The 22,566-nt window shown below is 31.2% G+C and overlaps 2 protein-coding genes across 2 annotated transcripts; both read right to left on the bottom strand.

Annotated features, from left to right (window-relative positions):
* Positions 1-1,082: 1,082 nt before the first annotated feature.
* Positions 1,083-5,137, bottom strand: LOC18050900 (L-ascorbate oxidase). Its single transcript, XM_006446321.2, has 4 exons — positions 4,708-5,137; positions 4,277-4,489; positions 3,950-4,144; positions 1,083-2,131 (listed from the first exon to the last, which is right to left on the bottom strand). The coding sequence occupies exons 1-4, from the start codon at positions 5,080-5,082 to the stop codon at positions 1,172-1,174; spliced, it is 1,743 nt and encodes a 580-aa protein (XP_006446384.1). The 5' UTR covers positions 5,083-5,137; the 3' UTR covers positions 1,083-1,171.
* A 5,777-nt stretch (positions 5,138-10,914) lies between these two features.
* LOC18050901 (leucine-rich repeat protein 1) lies at positions 10,915-15,247 on the bottom strand. The gene is made up of 6 exons (XM_006446323.2): positions 14,849-15,247; positions 14,657-14,728; positions 14,401-14,544; positions 13,852-13,923; positions 13,698-13,769; positions 10,915-11,272 (listed from the first exon to the last, which is right to left on the bottom strand). The coding sequence occupies exons 1-6, from the start codon at positions 15,100-15,102 to the stop codon at positions 11,200-11,202; spliced, it is 687 nt and encodes a 228-aa protein (XP_006446386.1). The 5' UTR covers positions 15,103-15,247; the 3' UTR covers positions 10,915-11,199.
* Between the last annotated feature and the right edge of the window lie 7,319 nt (positions 15,248-22,566).

Raw genomic sequence — 22,566 nt, forward strand, 5'->3', positions numbered from 1 at the left:
TGTGAGGGTCATAGGGTTTGATTAAAGAATTTCAGAGAGAAGATGAAGCGAGTTGATATTAATTTTATTATTGTTTGTTCATAAGTATAATGTATATAATTATTTTTAAGAATAAAAGGAGAAATTCTTGAACATGTTGAAGGTACCACATTTAATTAACGTCTGTATGCAGCGATTTATTAAAATAAATACACATATGACATACATGCATTAACTGAGTATAATACCTTTAATATATTCTAAAATCTCTCAAACATGTTAAAAAGAAGCGAGAGTAACGTGCTGTTAACGTATTAGTATATAGTTCTAAATAGAAAGTACCAAATGATAATGTTGATACAGAAATTGTTAGTGAGAGGATTTGTGAGAGCTGAAATTAAATAAGATTATATTTAATGACGAAAGCCAACCAATTAAAGAGCTTTCCGTTTCTTCTTTCTATTACAAAGCAATGGGCATGGGGGCAATTTATAAACAAGTTTTACCGACCATTGGTTGGAATTATAGAACAAGTTCTGAACTTCTGAGTTGCATAATTATGATTAATGATGATAAAGAGATAAGAAATGAAAATATATAATCCAAATATGTCAGAAGCATCTTATAAACATGCATAGACAGTAAAGCCTTTTTATAGGGTATAGGGATATATTTTATGAAAGAATAAGCTCTATATAATCATAAAAAAATTATGATCTTAATTTGGATGAATTATAAATAAAAATAAAGTTTATATTATAATAAATTATAATAGTCTTAAGAAACTTACTTCCATATAATACTAATTATTTATGTATTGAAAAAAAATGTCTTATTAAATTTAAGTTTTAAGATGGAATTAAATATATGAGATAACATCCTCTCCCTTTTTCCTCCCTCTTTCTGTCTTCTTGTTTAATGAGTACTTAAAATTGAGTTTTGCATTTATTTTTTCATATTATTTACAATCAAACCAATTTAACTTGATTATGAAAGAAATAATAAGAAGACAAAGAAGAAGAAGAATGTGAAAATCCTAATTCATATGTATCATCGTTAATGAGAAGAGACATCTCATCATTCTTCTCTTTCAGACATAGTTATTTATTCAACTCCGAAATTTTATTAATATAAATATCAAAACAACAATAGAAACTCCAGGAATAAAGTACATAAAACAAACTAGCTAGCCTCAATTTTGTTTAGGGTTCATGAACCTTTTCCCAGTCAAACCACAAGCCAACGCCTGGTTTGGAATATTACCAACGGTTTCAACACCAAGAGCAAGAACCACACCCATTCCAATATGGAAATGGGGCTCAATATGGCAGTGAAATGCCCAAGCACCTGGATTATCAGCAACAAATCTTAAAGCAGTCCAGCCATATGGGAATATCACCGCAGTATTTTTCAATGGTGGATTCTTCAAGTTAAATTTCTTCTCATCTTCTTTCGTAAACTTCCCTTCTCCGCGCCCTAATACCCAAAAATCATGCCCATGCAAATGCCAAGGGTGGGTTTCACTCAAGTTTGGCCTTATCGCGTTTGCATTTTGAAGTATAACATCAACTGTGGTGTTTAAACCAAGCATGTAAACCCCACTTCCAAGAGTTGTATTAGCGTTTACAGGAGGTTTCATCACGTCATACTCATTCGAGAAGTTTTCGGGGGGACCATTCTGATCAAAAGCATCTTTAAGACCATATTTGATGGATCCTAAGTAAGGAGTGGGGGGTAAATTCAGGGACACATTGTTAATAGCCCACTTAGTGAACCCATTAATGGTGTTTTGAGTGTTAAGAAGGGTGAGCCGACGGTGGAAATTTGTGGGAGGCTTGGGGGATCCCATTAGGGCAAATATTTTGTTGGAGAATGATTTGCTGTGATCATAGTCGTCCCATCTAGGAGTTATAGGTGGTGGGGAGAGAGGGATTTTGGAAGCAGAAGTGGGATGATAGTTTAAGAGTGTTAGGGCCGGAGGGGTTGCAGGTTTTCTTCCCCTAACACCAGCTGAGATCCAGTAATTATGGGAGGGATCTTGATTTGTTGTTAATAAGACCGAATAGCTCTCACCAGAATATATGTCCATGTCATCTACTTCAAATGGTTGCACGTAATTTCCATCAGCTTCCACAACCACCATTTTGTGATTCTGCAAAAGATTTAAGAGTATTGATCATACGACACGGTATGTGACATAGATATAGCATAAAGTACAAATCAGCAGTGAAACCAAGTTTCAGAGTCAGCCTTCGAATAATTAATAAACAAATAAAAGACGACAAGAACGAGGCCCAAGCAAAAGCTGCATGTGCATGTGCATATGTGATGTGAGGTTATAAACAGCCAGGGTACGGATCCAAGTATATGATCAGCAGCAGAGAAATGGGAGTGGGAACCATTCAAATTAGCCATGGCCCCCCATTACACTGTCCTCTTCTCAGTATGTGGGCGCGGGCACGTCAGACTTCTTGTAGAATTTGAATGGAAAAGTCATTCAGAGTTCCTGCCTAAAGACTGAAGTAATGTTTAGTGCATGATGGTGGGGGCGGGAATGAGAGCAAATCGATCTCCATTATAATTATGCAACCCCTATCTAGCTGGCTTCCACTAATTAGTAATTATTATGCGTATACACCATGTACATGCTTAATCCACCTGTATAATAAATAAAAGAAGCACAAATGTTTCTCTTTTTTTGGCTTTACAGACGTACGTACGTACATATATACCTAACGAAAATGTTAAAAAAAACTGATGATTAATAGAACGTTGACAGAATTAATTATAAATTATACGAAGGTATGCCAATATTAATTAAGATTAACTATAAACTCATGTCGGTTACTATGTTAGTTGATTATTATCAAGGTAAGCCCTGCTCAAGTGTTACCTACCTCTGATTATAAATGTCAGAGTTCTTTGAATTCAAGTGTTGAGTGTTCCATACCATACCTACCACTTCCTAAACTTTCGATATCTTTTTGACCCCCACATAAGAATAATTAAGGGATCAAACACATGATTTAAACGTTTCTACTGCTTTTCTCTTGTCCCCGAAAAAAAAAAAGAAAAAAGTTCTGCCACTTTATCTGTCGTTTAACTTTAATCACAGCTTGTCAACTTTTTAGTGACAACGCGAGAAAAAATCTGACAAAGGTCGCATGATGTATCAAAAGATTCCCAATTTTTTAGAGCACAGATATTAAGATTAAAAAAATTTGACAACACAATGATTATAAAAAATATATATATAAAATAAAATAATCAATTAATATTATAACACCGGATTCATTTGATCTGTCTTTAGTATTTTTTTAATCACAGTACCAAATATAAACATAAATATAAAACTCTTGTGTAGAAGAGAGTCGTTTTTTCGAAATTTAAAATCTTCAATAAGTTTTAGCTTCAAAATTCAAACTTGTACGTTTCCAATTTACAAAGATTACAACCTTATTTACATTATATATTGGGGAAACTTTAGGTGCAACTGTGGTACCGTGCTACAGTTATATTCAGTCGTTAGATGCCAATGAACCCCACCAATCTAAGTACATCAAACGGTTGCAACTGTGGCACGGTAAAACAATTGCACCGTTGCCTGATCCTATTCATTTCGCTCGTTATTGGTGACAATTTATTAGTTATCTGAACAATTATAAAACTGGTATTATACTATTAAGTATAGTGAACAACAACATATTTATTGTAAGACTATAGTTATGTTAGAATTAACCTACGGTAAAGTACGAATATCAACCACACTTATTTATCACTTTGCGTGTGTGGTTGAGATTTGTCTAACTCCAACATAACCGAACCCTTATCAAATAAAATCTTTTGAGACAGCATATCTATTATGTAGTATAAATTATGAATTATTTACCAAAATATAATATTAACAAAGCAAAGCTATGAATATATTTATATTAAAAAAAAAAGATTAGGTAGATTACAGAATACGTACCTTGACAGCCAAGTTGAGTGAAGCGAGCGCAGTGGTACTAGCTATCCTGAGCCTGTAGGTCTTGTTTGGTTGAACATGCAGGATCTGGGGTGCGCACTGTTCATTCCCTCTTAACTTGCACTGTTCCGCCGAGCCGTTGCTAAAATGCGCCGCCAGTGAACAATTGAATTGCCCTCTTCCGTTTATCAGCAGTGTCTGATGTGTGTGTATACGTACACACATCATTCCCAAACGCGAATAAAATTTGAAAAATTAATTATCTTTGCTGCTTTCATGAACATTTGGGTGAAAAATTGGTTATCTTATGGAATTAATTTAATTAATTACCTGTGGCTCACCAATCCAACGTAATGGCCTTGAGGAGAGGCCGACCTCTTGCTCATGGACACTTCTGTGCCACCAATCACTTAACAACAAGTTGAACTCCCCATCATAATGGAATGGCTCTTTCTCTCCGTCTGCCACGTCCACAATCAGAGATCCGTACAGACCTGCTGATCTTTGCATCCCTAAGTGTCCATGGTAAAAGTACGTTCCTGCCTGCACTTGCCATACGTCTAACATATCATGATTCTATTAATTAGTTGGTTGTAAATATAATATAAATACAGAAAAAAATTTTGCTAATAAAGAGACAGAGTGCTGACAAAACGTTAGAAACGAAGTCAATTAGCAGTATCGGTTTAACGTCGTTTGCTGACAGCGTTCTGTCAAAATTTTCTTAATTTCTAAATTAATATGAACATTTTTTACACTACCTTGTCAACTTTGAATCTGTAAAGATAGGTTTCTCCGGGGTTAATAGGACACTGGGAGATGGAAGCAGTGCCATCAGCCCATGGAGTGCCGAGCTGTCTGATTCCGTGCCAATGAATCACAACTCCTTCAGTATAGAGCTTGTTAGTGAGCTCGACGGCGATCGTGTCGCCGGCCCTGGCTCGGATCGTCGGCCCCGGAAACTGACCGTTGATCCCCATCACTATGCTTTCTTTGCAATCCGGGGACCAAAACATGTACTCTACTTCCCACTTATAGTGTCTGGTTTTTGAACCGTACGAGGTCTCAAAAACTGAACACAACATTAGTATCCAACAAGTGACAACAACAGCAACATGTCTCAAACCTAACCCCATTTTTTTCTATCCAACTATTAATGAAGACTAAGAAAGAAGGTGAAAGATGGTTTCAAGAAAAGCTATTGTAAGCATATATATAGCCACGGCGGGCACAAATGGGTCCATTGAAATAATTAAAGATTCATATTTTTAAAGCATGGCTTAGCTTTTGCGCTTTTCTTTTCTTCTTAATTTTTTTTTAATACTATTTTGAATGATTACATAGGTCATAGGCTGGCAGTATTCTCAGTGACTGAGTGCACATGTGGTCATGGCCATATAAATTATTGCTAATCGCTCATAGTGCGCAGACACTGATTATTTTCTTATGCAAATGAGCTTTCGCGTTGTTGGATGGAGCTACCTTTTGCGAAGTGAGATGACACCCACGATCCTTGATATTTCTTATTTTTTTAAAAAAAATTATTTATCCATTACATTTTCTTATTATAATAGTTATAATGTTTCAATTTTAACTTTTTTTAAAATTAATACATTATATTAAAACGGTAAAGAATGACCTATAGTACATCGCGACGTCAGGCATAAATATAAGGCCACATTAAAATTTAATACACACTTAAAATAAAACCTATGACTCGACGGATAACTTCTCGACGAGCTAATGTCAATATATAGACTTCTTACTTTTGATAAGCATATCATGACAAGTTGACGATGAGTTTACAATAGTAAAAGGATCTGAAAAATGTTTTTCTCATTGCAACTTTTAACGTCAGGATGCATTTAATCATCATTAAAGAAAATAGAGATCCGAGTGAGAAAAATTAGAAACAGTAAGAATTAACGTAAATATAAAAATAAGTAAATTGATTTTGATTTGTCAAAATGCATTTCATAGGTACGCCGTTGGATTTCGGCTATCAAAAGAGGTTAAGTTGATTCAATTTGATCGGAAGAAGTGATTTTTTTTTCATCTATAATGATTTTTGGAGCTTCGTTTTGAGAATAGAGCCGCACATCAATTCGTTGAACACAACTATATATATTTTTATTACGTAAAATGTCTTCTTCTCGGAGGAATAATAATAACAAGGGTCTGGCTAACTTAGAACCGCTTTAAGTTAGAACATTATTTTATAATCACACAATTAAAGTTATTATGAATTTTTTTAATTATTTATCACTTTGCGTGTGTAGCTGAGATTCGTAATCCATCGTAGATCAATTCCAACTTATCCATAGCCTAATAATAAATATTTGTACAACTCTAATCTTCGATACTTCGGGACCATTTTCCTTTTATATAATTAAAGAAAGAGTACTGCTAAATATTAAGATTAACGAAAGAAGGACGAGAGAATTACCTCTTCTCTCTCTATTGTCAACTTTTTTTCTCTCTCTCTCCTCCCACCACATGCTTCATTCTCTCGTCCTATGTAAAAAAGATGATGACAAAGCTAAATAACAAAATCAAAAGCAAGAGCTATCATTGCAATTAATCAAAGAATCTCTATATTGGGAGGAAAAAAAAAAGACAAGAAATGATGTCTTCCAGGCAAGGAAACCTTTTCGACAGCACAAATTTTCGGATCGGAAGATTATCTTAATGAATCAAGAAAATTAAAAATCCCATAAGTAAATGTCTAAAAAAATACATAAAAAGTCATGTCATAATTAGTCATTAAATCTTATGATTGTAGTTTCATCCAAATGCTATTTTATTTTGTATCTCAATCTTAGTTTGGAAGTGTATTAATAATGCCCGTTTGTTTATTAATTTGTATATGGTTTTGTCTAAACTGTGGACCTAACCCCTTGTTTTCTTATAGTTATTAGATTGAAAATTGATGCTTCGTATCTACTTGTTACTCTGTATCTTATTTAATTAAATATCGAAGAATGGTCAACAATAACGTTATCAATTTTTGCTAATCGGTAAGATTTGCTGTCTAAAGTAGCATCCCTAGTATTCTATTTTAGAGTAATGATACAGCCACAAACTCTTGTACAAACTTATTTTGTACAAACTGATGTAGCATGATAAGATTGGTTGAATTAAATATCATTTGGCCCACATGATTTATTTTTATTAATTTATATTTTCATTCAATCAATGAATTAATGCCACGTCAGTTTGTACAAAATAAATTTGTACAAGAGTTTGTGGCTGTATCATTACTCTTTATTTTAGTTCATGTATATATTTTGATGGACCTTACTTGGTCCTAAAGATCAACAAAGACATGTTTAGCGGGGCCGACTTTACAATCATGTAGATTTAAGAGATTGAAGTAGAGGCTATAAAAAAAATTGGGATTAAAAAAATAAATCAATTGAAAATAATTAAACACATGGGAGTTTATAAAATTATAGAATTCTAGCTTTATTATTGCGTTGAGTCATTGGTGGACCCAAGTATTCCAAACTTGTTGATAACGACTTAACATTTTCACAATTAAAACGAGGCATATTTATGGTTTTTTTTTTATATCAAATCATTTGATATCTGAAGACTACATTAGGTCTCGACTAATTCAGATTTGAATCGAGTAGGACCACCAGAGCAGTAAAGTTCTCTCAACAAAGATTTAATGTAATTACATTCCCAAATCTCAAATGAAGGATTTTAATTAAATTAGAACAATTTTATGCCAACTGATCTATACATTTATCGGTAACGTGACATATTTATGTTTTAACCTGTGGCTGCTATCTAAACCTGGTCTATGATATCTTCAGATTAATTTACACAAAAAATGGTCATTATTCTTGGCCCTCAAAAGGGATCAAAATGACACGTGGATCCTTCCTCGTTCTCAAAGCAAGAGCACTCAAAGTTCTAAAATTTAATTTGTGTAAAAAGAAATAATCGATGTGTGTCTTAAAATAGAACCTCTGTAATCGTTTCTGAGAACATAAAAAATCTCTACGATTATTTCACCTAACTAGTCCTTTTCCCCATTTTTAATTTTAATTGTTATCAAATTTTTTTTTTTATATATTACAATCAGAGTGATATTGATATTTATAATAAAAAAATCAGTCAGTACTCTCTTAAATAGACCCATAGCCCGTTGACACGCCCATTTCGCCAGCCAGGTGAATACAAAAAGAATAAATATGTTTAATTATGATTGATTAAAACATCAAATAATGAAGCTGTTGCGATGAACTGTAAAGAGAAACATAGAGATGTAAACTATTGCAATTTGCAAATATCGTAAAAAAAAAAAAAAAAATAGGTATTTTGTTGATTAATATTTAAAGGTATGATGAAAAATTCCAACTTCAGGATGCTTCCTTTTCCAACTGGCCAGACACATGGATGCATAATTTTGGCTTCATTTTTGTTGATTTTCGATATATATATATATATATTTGGGAGCCAAATGGATTTTGGTTTGCTTTCAAATTAGGTTCTAATTATATGTTGTGTTACATCGACTCTCAAGTTCTCAACACTCCTCTTACATATTACCTACTGCCATCTTCATTCTATCAGACCTTGGTAAAAGAATTACAAAAAGTGATGTTGCTTATACATGACGCCTACTTCATTAAATAAAAAACCTTTCTTTAGTAAAATTTAATGGGACAATATCAAATCAAAGAGTTAAAATAAATAAAAATATATACATACATTGTCTAATTTAGCTGAACAAGTTCATCTTCTTCTTTTTTAATCAAAATATAATGATTATTTTGATAATATATTAAGTCCACGCATGTCAATACCGTGTACTAATTTTTGAAAAACTGATGCTGTTAGTAGCATACGGTGAAAGCTACTATTTTAACTTTTTACCAAGCAAAAAAACCAAGTTCAATAGTACATATACATGTGTAAGATTAGAGATTACCTTAGTTTTTCTATTATATATGGGAGATGACAATAATCTTTCCATTATTTTCAATATATTGTATTCTTCTCTGTTATATATCCTCAGTCGTTTTTCTCACACTTGTAAGGGTGCAATGAACATAGAGAGATTAGGGGAGAGTGAGAGAGAGAGAGAGAGAGAGAATTAAAAGGCCACTTAATTTTAATTGTGTGTGGATGGAATATAAACTTATAATAAATTTATGGGCGCATTGAATTAATATTAGTAAATAATTGAGACAAAGTGAAATTTAACCTATCGATAATTTTATTTTTTCTTTTTCTATTTTAAAATTTTAAAATGGAGATGAAAAATCTCACCTATTAAATACCATCCACTATTTCCCTTATTGTTGCTCGAACTGTTCAGATCAAATGCATTCAAAACAAGCTGAGGAGCATCAATAATTTGATCAATAACGTATATAATATATAACAGAAAGATCGAGACATCTAAAACTTATGAAAAAAAAACTTAAGAATATAAATATATATCACGTGTATGGTGATAATATTAACTATTAAACTACCAAATATATCCAATAATGTTTTAATCCTTAATTTCGCTATCACCCAATTACGTGTGCCACTAATTTTTATTTTGTCACTTTTAGGTAGAAGACTCATTATTGAAGGTCTCAATAAAAACTTGCCGTCCTATCGTGGAGAAATTTTACAATACATCAGAAGTAATACAACTAATTAATGCATATATAACATGCACAATTAAATTTAATATAATTACTATTTGCATAGTGATTTTTTAAAAATAAATACACATATGTCATAACATTTACTTATTGTATGATTGACATGAAACGTCTTATATATTATATAATTTTTTCCTATAATGCCATACATAAATTAAATAATATAATTTTTTTTAAAATAAAAAATTTATGGGTCATGCTGCTAGATCTATTGGACTTGCCAAATGACAAGCCCTTAATAGGAGGGCTCACAATCTCAGTAAGGGAAAATGATCATCTCCTGATCTGATCTCTTCTGATTTTTTCAAGATCTTCTGCCATGTGTCTTTTAGTGGTAATATATGAGTAAGATTCAACTTCTTTTATTTTTATTTTTTAACTACTAATCAGCAATTGAATTATTTGCTTATGACATGATCAAATCAAGAGAGAATCTTGATCCCTCAGTAAGTTGAGGTGGTGCACCTGCGCGACATAGGTTTCTCTTCTCTCATAGGTGAAGCAAGTGTTATAAATTCTATAAATTTGAATTTGGGGGAAAAAAAACACATAACATAATATTCATTTTTAGGCTAGGGTTGGTGCATAGATTAAATTGAAATCACTTACTGAATTTGACTTAATTGGATTAGATTGGATTAATTATTAGAATTAGATTGAATTGTACTAAATAAGATGTAGTACCATGTTATATTTACAATAGTATCGAATTAGAGTATATATATGATAAAAATACAATACTAACATAAAAATAATAAATAAAAATAAAATACTAAAAGTACCAAATAAACCAGACCGCTAATAACAATAAATAAATAACTTTTCGAGTGATATATACTGTGTATAAATGAAGGAATATATTATAAATGCGCAAAATAGTTTTTCTGTAGTGACGCCAAGTGATCCCATTATGTTTAGACAAAATGTTAAATTTGGACCGCCGACCACGAATCCAATTTTAAGTAAAACATGCAAAACATGGAATAAATATTTGTTCTTACACCCCACTCCTACACTTACCCCTCGTTCCCAGACAAGAATTTCAAAAGACTCATGAGATTTTATCCTGTTTGGTAAAATATGAATCCAAGCAGCCCTCATATCCTTCCTCCACAAGAATGGAGATTTGGTGTTCTGGCATTTTAATTTAATTTTATCAATTTCTTCTTGTTTCTAAAATTTCCACTTCTTGAGCCTTCATTAAGTTGTTTCTTCCTGTTTAATGATTAATGATTATAGAAGACGCTCAGGCATCCCACATATCACAATGCTATACTTCACACCAACATGTAAGCGTTTGACACATTTAATACTTTTTTATATGGAACTCTCATAGATGGAATAGAAAACACTTGGCTAGTATTGTATTACATCAATAAAATTCTCATCTTGAAAGTTGAAACATTTTTATGAAGATCACAACGATGCTATTACAGATGCATTTAAGCAGTATAATACAATTTACATATATGATGGCTTCATTTCACCAATAACACTACGCTTTTTAGGTAAAGACGCTTTCAATCTTCGCGGACACATCTATTCGAAACCTGAGTAGAGCTTGAAGCAACAATCAATCGTTTATGAGCAGTTTGTGTCATAACTTGCAAGTCCCAGCAACTCTGGACCTTCTAATCGAGGATTATTCTCAAAGCTACACCATTCAAACAAAATATGGTCAGGGAGAGCAACAGAGAATAGAAACCTACAACTGGCAGAAGAGATAGAGAGGCGAAGAAAATTATTCAATGCTCTACGGTGCGATGTCCAGCAGAGTGCAGAAAAGCAGACACTTCTTGGAGACAAACTTACATTTAGCTATCAGCAAATGACTCCCGTTAAAGTTTCCCTAGAGACTGCTTAGTAGCAGCATACAACTATATCATTTTGCCCCTCCCATCTAAAGGTTATCAAATTCACTACCATCATTTTGGAAAATAGCATATTACACGTCCACAAAAGCACACAGCATGTAAACTATGAGGATAATGTGTAAGCAAGAAGCTGCAAAGCATCCAGTTACCAAGTTATGCACATTTCTAAGTCCCTGTCCTACATATAGTTAGTTGAGAAAATATTATTTCAACACAAAGTTTCAAATAACTTAACTTATTCAAGATTATTTTGGAAGATTCCAAATTACCTGCAATACAAAACAATCATGTTTTACAATACAAAACAATTCATGTTTTCATTTGCAGGATGTGGTTGAAATTTCAATTGATTTAACAGAAGAATGACAATTACCGGTTGAGATTATGGAAATTTTTAATAATGATTTCCGACCTGCAAAAGCCTCTTGTTTTCTAATATGGCGTGCACAAAAAACCTCATACGTATATTATTTTTTCCATTTTTTTTTCTCTGATACAAACCTCAGGCACAAATCAAAATAAATCAACAAGCACATGAGTATAAGAACAAATTAAAAAATCAATAAGATGATCTATTAAGGGCAGAAAACCCAAACTTTCCAGAGTGGTTATTTACAGGTAAGACATCTCGTCAGATACTGTTGCTGAAGCCAAAACCAATTTAACTTAGAAGGTTGAGGCCTCTGAAATGCAAATGCAAGTAAATCTCAAGTCTAGAATTCACTAGCAAAGATGCAACAGGCTCTAAATCTTTTAGCAACCAACTAACGATTTACTAGTAACCTTCAATAGTATTGCCATTGTTCTCAACATCACAACACTTCTTACCATTGTAAATTTCAGAACCGGAAAATGAGTGGTAATTTCACTCAAAAAGTGTTTATACTAATTTGCTGAATTTATAAGACTTAAGTGGTGGCAATAATTTATATGCAGATTTCACAGTAAAGTATAACCTTTCATTATCATTTACAGGCAGAATAACTCCAGAAATATCATAATAACAGAAACACGCACTTTCCCTTTTTACATAAGTAGAGTCAATATTTTGTTGAGAGTTTTGAATGTTGTTGGGCCATTCCTACAACAATCTTTGGGATAGATGGCTCCTCACATAGTATTAAATCAGGCTTACCAAGAAGAAGTCATGCATTCAAATTCCCCATTTGGTTAAGTGAATTACAACACAAAGCAGGTTCCAAACAAGAAGTCACATGGTTGACTCACAGTTCTGAGGAAAAAAAGAAAAAGGAACAAATCCCAGAAGGATCCCCATCAAAGTATCAATGAGACTTGGAAGGTTTATGCCTATTTTTATGACTATCATGTTCTCAAGTCATAATCCACATAACCTATTTATGCCAACCATGTTCCGATGAAGATGCAACAACACAGAAATCACTGTGATTCAGATGTGAATAAGATAATCCTAAAATCCTCTAAAATTCAAGTACAATGCAACTAACATTTCACAATGAATTAAATTTGCAAAGTGACCGTCATAATATATTAATCCTATATAAGTTTCAGCCATTTATATAAACTATCTATCATTGCAGGGAAACAGATGGCAATGTCTATTAGAGTGCCGAATGGATACCCTCCTTACCTATAATCTCCCAAATTACATGCAATATAGTTAGAAGAACGCCATAGTTAATATCCCCAGTCATCACAACTCACACAATTGATAACTCCCCTTGATTGGAAGTATAGAAGTAGGCGATGTTACAGGTATGGAATTCATGCATCATGGATCATAAACTTGCAACATGGAATGTTACAAGTCCAATGTTAAATAAATTTCATTTTATGAAAACCCCATAAACATAACAATCCCAGTCCTGTAAAATAACAAGACTCTGGAACAGATACAATAAACTTAGATATTGAATTTCAAACAGCCAAGAGCAACTCAAAGCCAACTCTTTGCCAGCCACTCAAATAACAATAGAATCTAATATGGCTGAAAAAGGAATTCTTCCACAGAATAATGTAAAATAAAAAAGACAGATATAGTCTATTTCTATCAACAAAGAATGACACAAGGACCTCGATAACATAAATTGCAATCCAAGGACAAAAAAATAAGTTAAGAAGAAGCAGGAGGTGTGTGCAGAGATGAATAATTAAATCCATATACATTAGCTTGAACAAAATTACAACCGGGATGCAAGCAGCAAGTTACAAAAAGATGAAACATACTTGTTGAGTGGGATGTGTTCAAATGGTCCGCTTGTAGGAATTGTTCCACACAGATCATTGCTTGAAACATCCCTGATAAGCAGCCAAAATTTTCAATATTACAGCAACAGAAGACAATACCAACAGATACCATAATACAAATGTGTGTACTTACACAACTTTGAGGCTCGAAATTCCAACAAGCTCCCTGGGAATTTGTCCAGTTAGCCGGTTATCGTTAAGCCGCCTGCAAAACAAAGAACGTGACACTGAGGTCAGCAATTTTACATCACCATCTTATATCAACTAATTCGCAGAAAAAATGAGGGACAAGTGATAGGTCGCCCAAATTATAACTGTATAGAACGGTCTGCCAGACCCCAATTGCAATGAGATGCAAGGCTGTATTAACCAACAAAACCACTTAAAAGTCTAATGAGGGAGCATACAGGACCAGAACACACTGTTCCAAAAGTAACTTATCTAATTCCAATATCGCATTTGAGTTTTTACATTGGTATCTGACTCCAAGGAATACACTTTGAGCTTGAGAATCAGCACATGTGTTGATATAAGAACTATTACATAACAAACAGTCAAATACGCCAACCCCAAAGAGCATACAAGCACATTGCAAGCACGAGAACTGAATTTTGCCAGTCCCGAATCATAAAAAAGACAAGCTGAGAGCTGATAAATAAAAGCGCAGCGAACCAACACTTACAAAAAAACAAGAGATTTCAATTTAGCCAAGGAAGGAGGGATTTTCCCCGAGACGTTGTTATTATACAAGTCCAAGCTGATGAGGCTCTTCAAGTTACCGAGCTCGACAGGGATAGTTCCTTGGATGTTGTTTTTGTAAAGTTCCCTACACGTAATAGCAATTTAATTTAGTTTAAAAAAAAGAAGAAAACTAATTAATATTTAATATATACATATTACGAAAAGAAATGAACAGAAACGAATTCTGATTCACATACAGGTATTGCAAATGCTCGAGCTTGCCCAGTTCAGGGACGAGACGGCCGGATAGATTTGAATTACCCAAATCCCTGCAAATGAAGACCAGCAAGAGCAAAACGATGAACCCGGGGGAAAAAAAAAATACAAACCAAAATAGGAATTGTGGGGAGGTGGGGTGGGGGGGATGGAGATGGGGCCCACTGACTCACAGTCGGGTAACGCGGTTGTCCTGATTACAGGTTATGTGAAACCAAGTGCAGGGATTGACGAGAGTTGGATCCCAGCTCTGAAGCACGTTATCGGGATCTGATAGGCTTCTCCTGAGCGCGTACAGCGCGTCCCCCTCCGAGTTTCCACTCACCACCGCCACCAAGCTGCTGCTCCCTATTATTATTATTAGGCTTACGCTGAACGTTATACACACACTCAACCACTGCGCTGCCGCCGCCGCCGCCGCCGCCATGGCTCTCTCTCTCTCTCTCTCTAGGGTTTGTGTTTGTCAAAGAGAAAGAGGATCGGCTTTGGGAATATCAGAGAGTCACCACGCACTAATTATAACTTGTACTTTATTTATTTATGGAGTTGCTCTGCTTTTCCTATCTTCCTTTTGTATTTTACTGTGTCTGTTCCACTTCAATTTTTGGAATGTCAAAGATTCCTCTTATTTTATTCCTTTGAATTAAAAAAAATTTGAAAAAAAAAACTAAAATTGCCTCTCCTTTTTTTTATCAATTATTATTTTACTGTAATTAAAATAATTATGTAAAAAATAAAACAAATTTATATAAACCACTTGCTTTTTACTAAGAATTGGGATCAGTAGAAATTCATATTGAATCAATGACTGATTTGAATTTTTTTATTTTTGAAATAAAATTAAAAAAATTAACAAAATATTGTATACATTCAAAACTTATTGAAACCTCCTGAGAGAAAAAAAAATGTAAATAAAACTCTCTTTGATAGTTTTTGTAATTTTGTAGTTTAGAAATATCAATAAGGCGACAAGAAAATATATTCATTGTTCAATCAATGAATGATTTAAATTTTTTTTATCTATAAATTTGATAAGAGACTGATTTATCATTGTCGCATGTTCTACATTTATTTATTTAGGGAGTCTCTCGATCTCTTATTTATGACTTGTTTGAATAACCAATTAATTAATAATAAATTCTTTAAATAATATTTGTTTCAAAATTCTAATTATTATAGGTCGATTATTTTTTTTTCCCCCTTTCTCAACGAAATTCGTGGCTCTACCCTTGGTTTTAGGTCCATCAAATCTCTCTATACATGTAATATAATCAATAAACCAAACTAAATAATAAACCACTTAAATATGTTGTTGTGGTTTTGGTGCGAACTTACTACTAGTAGCGGTGGAATTGGAAAAAGGCAAGTCCACTTTCTTATCAAAGTGAATTGGTCCAAGTCTGAGTATGACCACCACCTATTTTGTCCTTTTGATTCATCTTTTTGCTTTCCAAAAGTCGTTTCAAATTGACAGTGACAGCCCGTGTTCGCTCCCGCGAATCAGATGGCTTTCCCTTTTGAATGGGTCGTCATCATATAAGCCGTGTCAAACTTAGACATATTTTTCAGTCCAATCAAAAAGTAAGGCCGAGTTAGTGCCAGCAATTTCGCCGTTAGGTTACAACTTAGAAGGCGCCTTTTTCATTTAATTATAAGATAAAGAAAGTCTTCGCAATTGTTATGTGAGTGATTTTTTATGACAGGTTTTTATTTATTCATATATTTTAGCTCGGATTTTAATATATTGGACTTTATTGATATATTTGTATCATGTTGGAAATGAAATTCTTGAATTGAGAATAATGTAGTCACGTGTTTTCTACAAAATAAAAATAAGAATCAAAACGACAAATTTAGTATGTTGCATTTGAAATTTGATATGGGTTTAGTGTTGTTTCTTGTGCCTTATTATAACAAAAATACTAATAAATATTCGGAAGACATAATTGAAAGCGAGCAAAATAATCGATATATGTTCGGCGGTGCTATTTCAAAAATAATTTTGCTAGTAATTACATTTTTTTTTAAAAAAAAAAAGTTATGTAAAGTTAGTCTTATTTTTTTTTTAATTTTTTTAAACGTATAATAAAAATTCTTCTATCATTTGTGATTAGAAGATCTGGCATTTTTGCATTTATATAAATTTGTAAAAATGACTCGACATATAAAAAAAGGTGTTTGGTTTTCTTACCACCATGTATCTCGTTTTGGTTTGTTCCGTTGGGCTGCAGTTATCGAGTTGGCCCACCATGGAATGCTATTTATTCCTAGCGGTGCACGTTCGGACCCCAGTCTGTTTCAAAATGGACTCTATTCGGGAGTGCCACAAAAGTTGGCCCGTGATTGTAATAATGATATTCATGTTTCTTCTTTAAAATATATATATATATATATATATTTGTAGTAATAAAAGCGCCCTTGATCGTAATAATAGACAAAATAATTTTTTTTCTAACAAAAAGCATCACACAAATCATGATAACTATTAAATGAGCAGGACATTAGAATGAAACATAAACTAGTTCATTGGTTTTCAACGGTTAAATAACTTCGTATTTTTTTATTATAAATTAAAAATAAATATTGAAAATTTGGCAATAAGGGTAAATTAGCTCACTAAAATGGGTATTCAACTTCTTTTCAGGTGGGGATATTTGGACTCACCAAATTCCTTTATAAGTTTATTTCAAAAAAATAAATTTATTATTAAAAATCTAAATTTAAAAATCTTAAAATTATCTTTCACTGATTTCTTTTGCTCTTAACTTTACAATTGCATATTTTCTCTCTAATCTCCTATTCTACAAATTAAACACTTAATTTTACTCACTTTTTAGTTGATTAACTTGGCTTTTCTTATAATATCATGATATAAATTTCATGTTTTTTACAGAAAAACTTTTTTTCTTGATATTTATTAGCTTATGTATGGTAAAAATTAAATTTATAGAAATTCATTAATTTTCATAACGGATAAAAGTTTGTTAATATTGATTCATAAATGGTGGGTTTTGTTCCTCTTAATTAGTGATATCAATTATTTGTATTTAAAAGTAATTTGAATGAATTGATGTAAATTTATGAAATTGAGAAGAAAAAGAGAACAAAATATTCATTAAGTAATTTTTTCTAAAATTATTTAAGTAAAAAACTTTTTAATTATAAAAAAAGTGTAGAAAAAAATTAATTATTTCGAATAATCTCGAAACTTTTATATCAAACGAAATAAAAGAAATCGAACTCCCCTCTCTTCACAATTTCCCTTGGGGTAGGCACAGTTCAGTTCGGTTCGGATCAAGATTGAGTAGGCCCGATTAAATTCGGTTATTTTATAAAAAGAACCGAATACAATAAAAAAACCGAACATGAACTAATTTATTTGATTTGGTTCGGCTCGGTTCTATTTTTTGTCGGTTCTAGGCGTATTGGACATATTTTGAATTTTAAATTTTAAATTTTTAGCTTGTTGGGCCTCATTAATGGAATAATTCTTCTCATTAATTAGTTTAGTTCGGGTCCAGCTAGCTTGCAACCGTGATTTGGTATCCTATTTTTGTCTTTTTGTGATCCAACCATTGGATTCAACCCAAGAGTTGCAAAAGCTATTCCAACGGCAAGGATACAATTACTTGGTTATTAATGCTGCAGCCCCTCTTGTTTCATAAAATAAAAAAGAAAAGATTAAATTTTAAGATTTTAACACATAAGTCCATCAAAATATTTTATGATGTTTATATGGGTCCAGGTAATTTAATAAATGAATATATTTAGATATACAACAATATGGATGGATTATTTTAACTTACTAAAATATTCCCCACATCCATTTATTTAAAATATCAATTACAAAAAATCCCATTTTTTAATATATTTTTTTTAAAATAAAATACCCATTTAATGTTTTACCATTTAAGATAGTGTTACTTATAAGGATAAATAATTATTTTAATTAAATAAATGAAACTTAACTTTTATTTATTTCTATAAATTTGCTCAACATCAAATAACCTTATAATTGTTAGCATAAGATATAAATTTAGTCTAAAAAATTTATTCAAAGGGTCCCCTTAGGGCAAAAACTTAATTATCATATGATAATTTGGTTGGCACAAACTCCATCATTCTTAATTTACTTATTCATGTCAAACACTATATTGGAATTAAATTTTAGTAAAATAAATAAATGTCACCATCTTTAACCGCATTCAACAGGCCATAATTGTTGAGATTTTGTTATAGAGAGCAAGATATAGTCATTTTCTTATTATAGTAGTAAAAATAAATAAAAATAAACACAATAGATATAGTCATTTAAGTGAATGCAAGCATTATTTTTATGAGATTTTGTGTTCAAGAAATTAATCTAATTATGTGGTTAGAAGACTCTCTATTTTTTGATATTTTAGAAGAATTATATGTTGGATAAATGAATAAATTAAGATCAAAGCAAAAAAAAAAAATGATTGAGAAGAAAACCGAGAGAGAATAATTTTTTAGAATTTTAAATTTTTCATATTTTAATTGGGGTTTATTTTGTAAAATTATTGAAATTTATAGTTTTTAATATTACAGAAAACAGTAGAGATTGCTGAAGAAAATGCCAAATAAATTTTTTAAAATTCTAAAATTATTATATTTTAATTAGGGTTTATTGTGTAAAATTTTTAAAATTTATAGTTTTTATTATTTACCAAAAACAATGGGGACTGTTAAAGAAAATGTCAAAATTAGGTGTTTGGTATAATGGAGGCAAAGTAGTTCCGTCCAGTTCATTATAGTTTCATTACAAATACTAACAATAAACATAAAATATTCAAAACACATTTATCATTATTGTTTTACTAACTACTATTAACAAAATATGAAATATTAAGATTTAAGAATACAAATATAGACTCCAATGCTCCATTTAAATAAACATAAAATTGTAAAGAAAAATAAAAATAACAATAGTTACAACACAAAAAAAATAAAATAATAATCGTGTGTGAGCATGTTTATTGTAATCATTTTACATAGTCAATTAACATATAACATATTTTATGTTTTGGTAAAATTGTAAAAACATTCCGGTTCTTCGGTTCAGTTATTTGATTCAGCTAAGTGAACTGAAATCTGAACTGATATTTCAATTTTTTCTTATAAATGGAATATTTGAATATTTATAAGAAGGAATATTATCATTTTTCTACCAAAGGTATTCTGACACATCATGTCAGTACCATGGTTTGGTAAAACCATCAGTTTACCACCAAACATTTAAATTGTTAGTATTTTCTTACCATTCCGTTAAAACTCAGTTAATATATAACGAAAAATTCATAAAATATCAATTTTACCCCTGGAGCGTAAAAGACTATGTAATTAACCTTTTATGAATTTTGTAATTAAATCATCATTTGTTGTTCTTCCTTCTTAAAGGGCAAAAATTACCCTTTGTGAATTTTGTAAAATTGACCTTTTAAAAGACCATACAGTTAACCTTTTATGAATTTTGTAATTAAATCATCATTTGATGTTCTTCATTCTTAAAGAGTAAAATCGTCTTTTATACTTCAAGGGTAAAATTGATATTTTATGAATTTTCCGTTATTTATTAACTGAATTTTAACGGAATACTGAAAAAATATTAACAGTTTAAACGTTTGGTGATAAATTAATGATTTTACCAAATCGTAGTACTGACATAATGTGTCAGAATATCGTTAATGGAAAAATAATAATATCCCTTATAAGAATTAAAACCGATTCGAACTCGATCGGATCCACTGATTCGATTCAATTTTTCTTAGACCTCTGTTGTTTTTGGTTTTTTTGCCGGGCCCTACTCATCCCCCCATCCTTCAGGTTAAGTGCAACCGAGTACACCAATTGAATTATTTTCAATTATGCAAGTGGGCCCCGCGGCCGCAGTAATTGGTGGCAGGCACTAAATTTGCATATTTTTGAAGCCGTTAGATTAGCGAACACAAGATCTGCTGCCGTTTCACAAAACGCCAAAGTTTTGGGTAACCATGCCCATCGAGTATCGTAACCAGACCTATTTTCCCCTCATTTACCAAAATTTCTCTTAACTTACTTTCTTTTTTTTAATTATTATTCTATTTTATCTTTTTTAGTAAATTTACTCTTTCTTTTTTTTTTAATAAAAAAATACCAGTTATGATTTGTCAATCATCTTAATTCCATTTAAGGAGGCAGCTGCCATATAAGCTATAACTATCATGAATTTTCATTTTTGGTTATAATAACAAATTAAATCATTTTGAATTAAAATTGAATGGAATAAGCCTGAATAAACGTAACGGGAAAAAAATAAATAAATAAATACATAAATTCCATTTATTTATGCTATTTGATGGATAAGCTGTCCAGTGTCGGTAAGTTCAAAGCTGTCACGATCCTGTTCCCGTAATAGTCTCAAATTTTAAAATTTTCCATTTAAGCTGGGGGAGTTGGGTCCACCAGACCCTACCTAATTCGCCACCGAACCAAATGCAGAAAGATACAAATTCCAACCAACTCCCTAAAGTTTGAACAAATATCAATTATAATTTTGTTTCTAAAATTACGAATTAAATGAGAACTAATCCGGCAAAACCACCCTCATCAAATTTGTCAGTACATATTTAATTCGATCTATTTAATAATCATAAGTAATTTTATTAATTTTATAAGTTATTTTTATAATTATTTTTTAAAATTTTTAATATTTTAGAGTTTTTGAGAATTAAATAAACTATATTTTCTCTAGGTAAAAATTAAATTTTATACTTTTAGGAATGGATATTGTTTGGCTTTTAAAAAGAATGAATTGTCTAAAGTACCCCTAATTATTCTATTCATTGCATAATATAATTTTAAAAAAATTATCAATCAAAGTAATTTATAATTTTTAATAAAAACTTTCGGTGACAACCAAATAACTCAAATATTTTTATAAGAGCTTTAATAAAAAATCTATAAATAAAAATTTTACTGAAATAAGTTTTATTTGAGAAGTTATATCAAATAAAAATTTAATAACATCTCTTAAGTTTTTTTTTAAAAAAAAGTATGAAGCACATTCATTAAAGCTTGAAACAAATTATAGTGCACGAGGAGAATAATGCCGTATTTTCCATTCAAGCAAGCATGGAGAGAATTGATTTTAGGGTAATTTTTAAAAACCTCTCCTGAGGTTTAAGGCTGTTGCAAGTAGATGGTGAAAATTATTTTATTTGTAAAAGACCCCCTACCGTTAGTTAAAATTTTTATTGACTAACTGTTGACTTTAAAAAGACAATATTACCCCCAATAATAGTTTACCCCCAATAATAGTTTACGTCAGTTAAAATTTCCTTAAAATCTTTAAAAAAATAAAATTACAAACTTAAAAAAATTATATTTTATATCAAATAATTAAGATTTGTAATTTTATTACAAACTGAAAAAAAAAGTTTACGTCAGTTAAAATTTCCATAAAATCTTAAAAAAATTAAAATTACAAACTTAAAAAAAATTATATTTTTATATCAAATAATTAAGATTTGTAATTTTATTACAAACTTTAAAAAATTATATTTTTATATCAAATAATTAAGATTTGTAATTTTATTACAAACTTAAAAAAATTATTTTAAGATTTGTAATTTTATTTTTTTAAGATTTTAAGGAAATATCAATAACTTGATTATGGTGAAAATAATTGTTTTAATTACTTATGAAATTGTAAATATTTAGAATTGTAAATATTGGGGGTAATATTGTCTTTTCAAAGTCAACCGTTAGTCAATGAAAATTTTAACTAACGGTAGGGGATTTTTTACAAATAAAATAATTTTCACCATCTACTTGCAATAGCCTCAAACCTCAGAGGAGGTTTTTAAAAATTACTCATTGATTTTAAGTG

Source organism: Citrus clementina, unplaced genomic scaffold, assembly GCF_000493195.1.
Source record: "Citrus clementina cultivar Clemenules unplaced genomic scaffold, Citrus_clementina_v1.0 scaffold_2, whole genome shotgun sequence".
NCBI classification, from domain to species: domain Eukaryota; kingdom Viridiplantae; phylum Streptophyta; class Magnoliopsida; order Sapindales; family Rutaceae; genus Citrus; species Citrus x clementina.

Excerpts from the sequence above, each read along its gene's own strand:
- LOC18050901 (XM_006446323.2), bottom strand. The coding sequence starts at position 15,102 with ATGGCGGCGGCGGCGGCGGCGGCAGCGCAGTGGTTGAGTGTGTGTATA. Across the intron at positions 14,729-14,848 it reads GACAACCGCGTTACCCGACT|GGATTTGGGTAATTCAAATC; the intron begins GTGAGTCAGTGG and ends CTTCATTTGCAG. Across the intron at positions 14,545-14,656 it reads CTCGAGCATTTGCAATACCT|GGAACTTTACAAAAACAACA; the intron begins GTATGTGAATCA and ends TATTACGTGTAG.
- LOC18050900 (XM_006446321.2), bottom strand. The coding sequence starts at position 5,082 with ATGGGGTTAGGTTTGAGACATGTTGCTGTTGTTGTCACTTGTTGGATA. Across the intron at positions 4,145-4,276 it reads GTTGGATTGGTGAGCCACAG|ACACTGCTGATAAACGGAAG; the intron begins GTAATTAATTAA and ends CACACACATCAG. Across the intron at positions 2,132-3,949 it reads CACTCAACTTGGCTGTCAAG|AATCACAAAATGGTGGTTGT; the intron begins GTACGTATTCTG and ends AATCTTTTGCAG.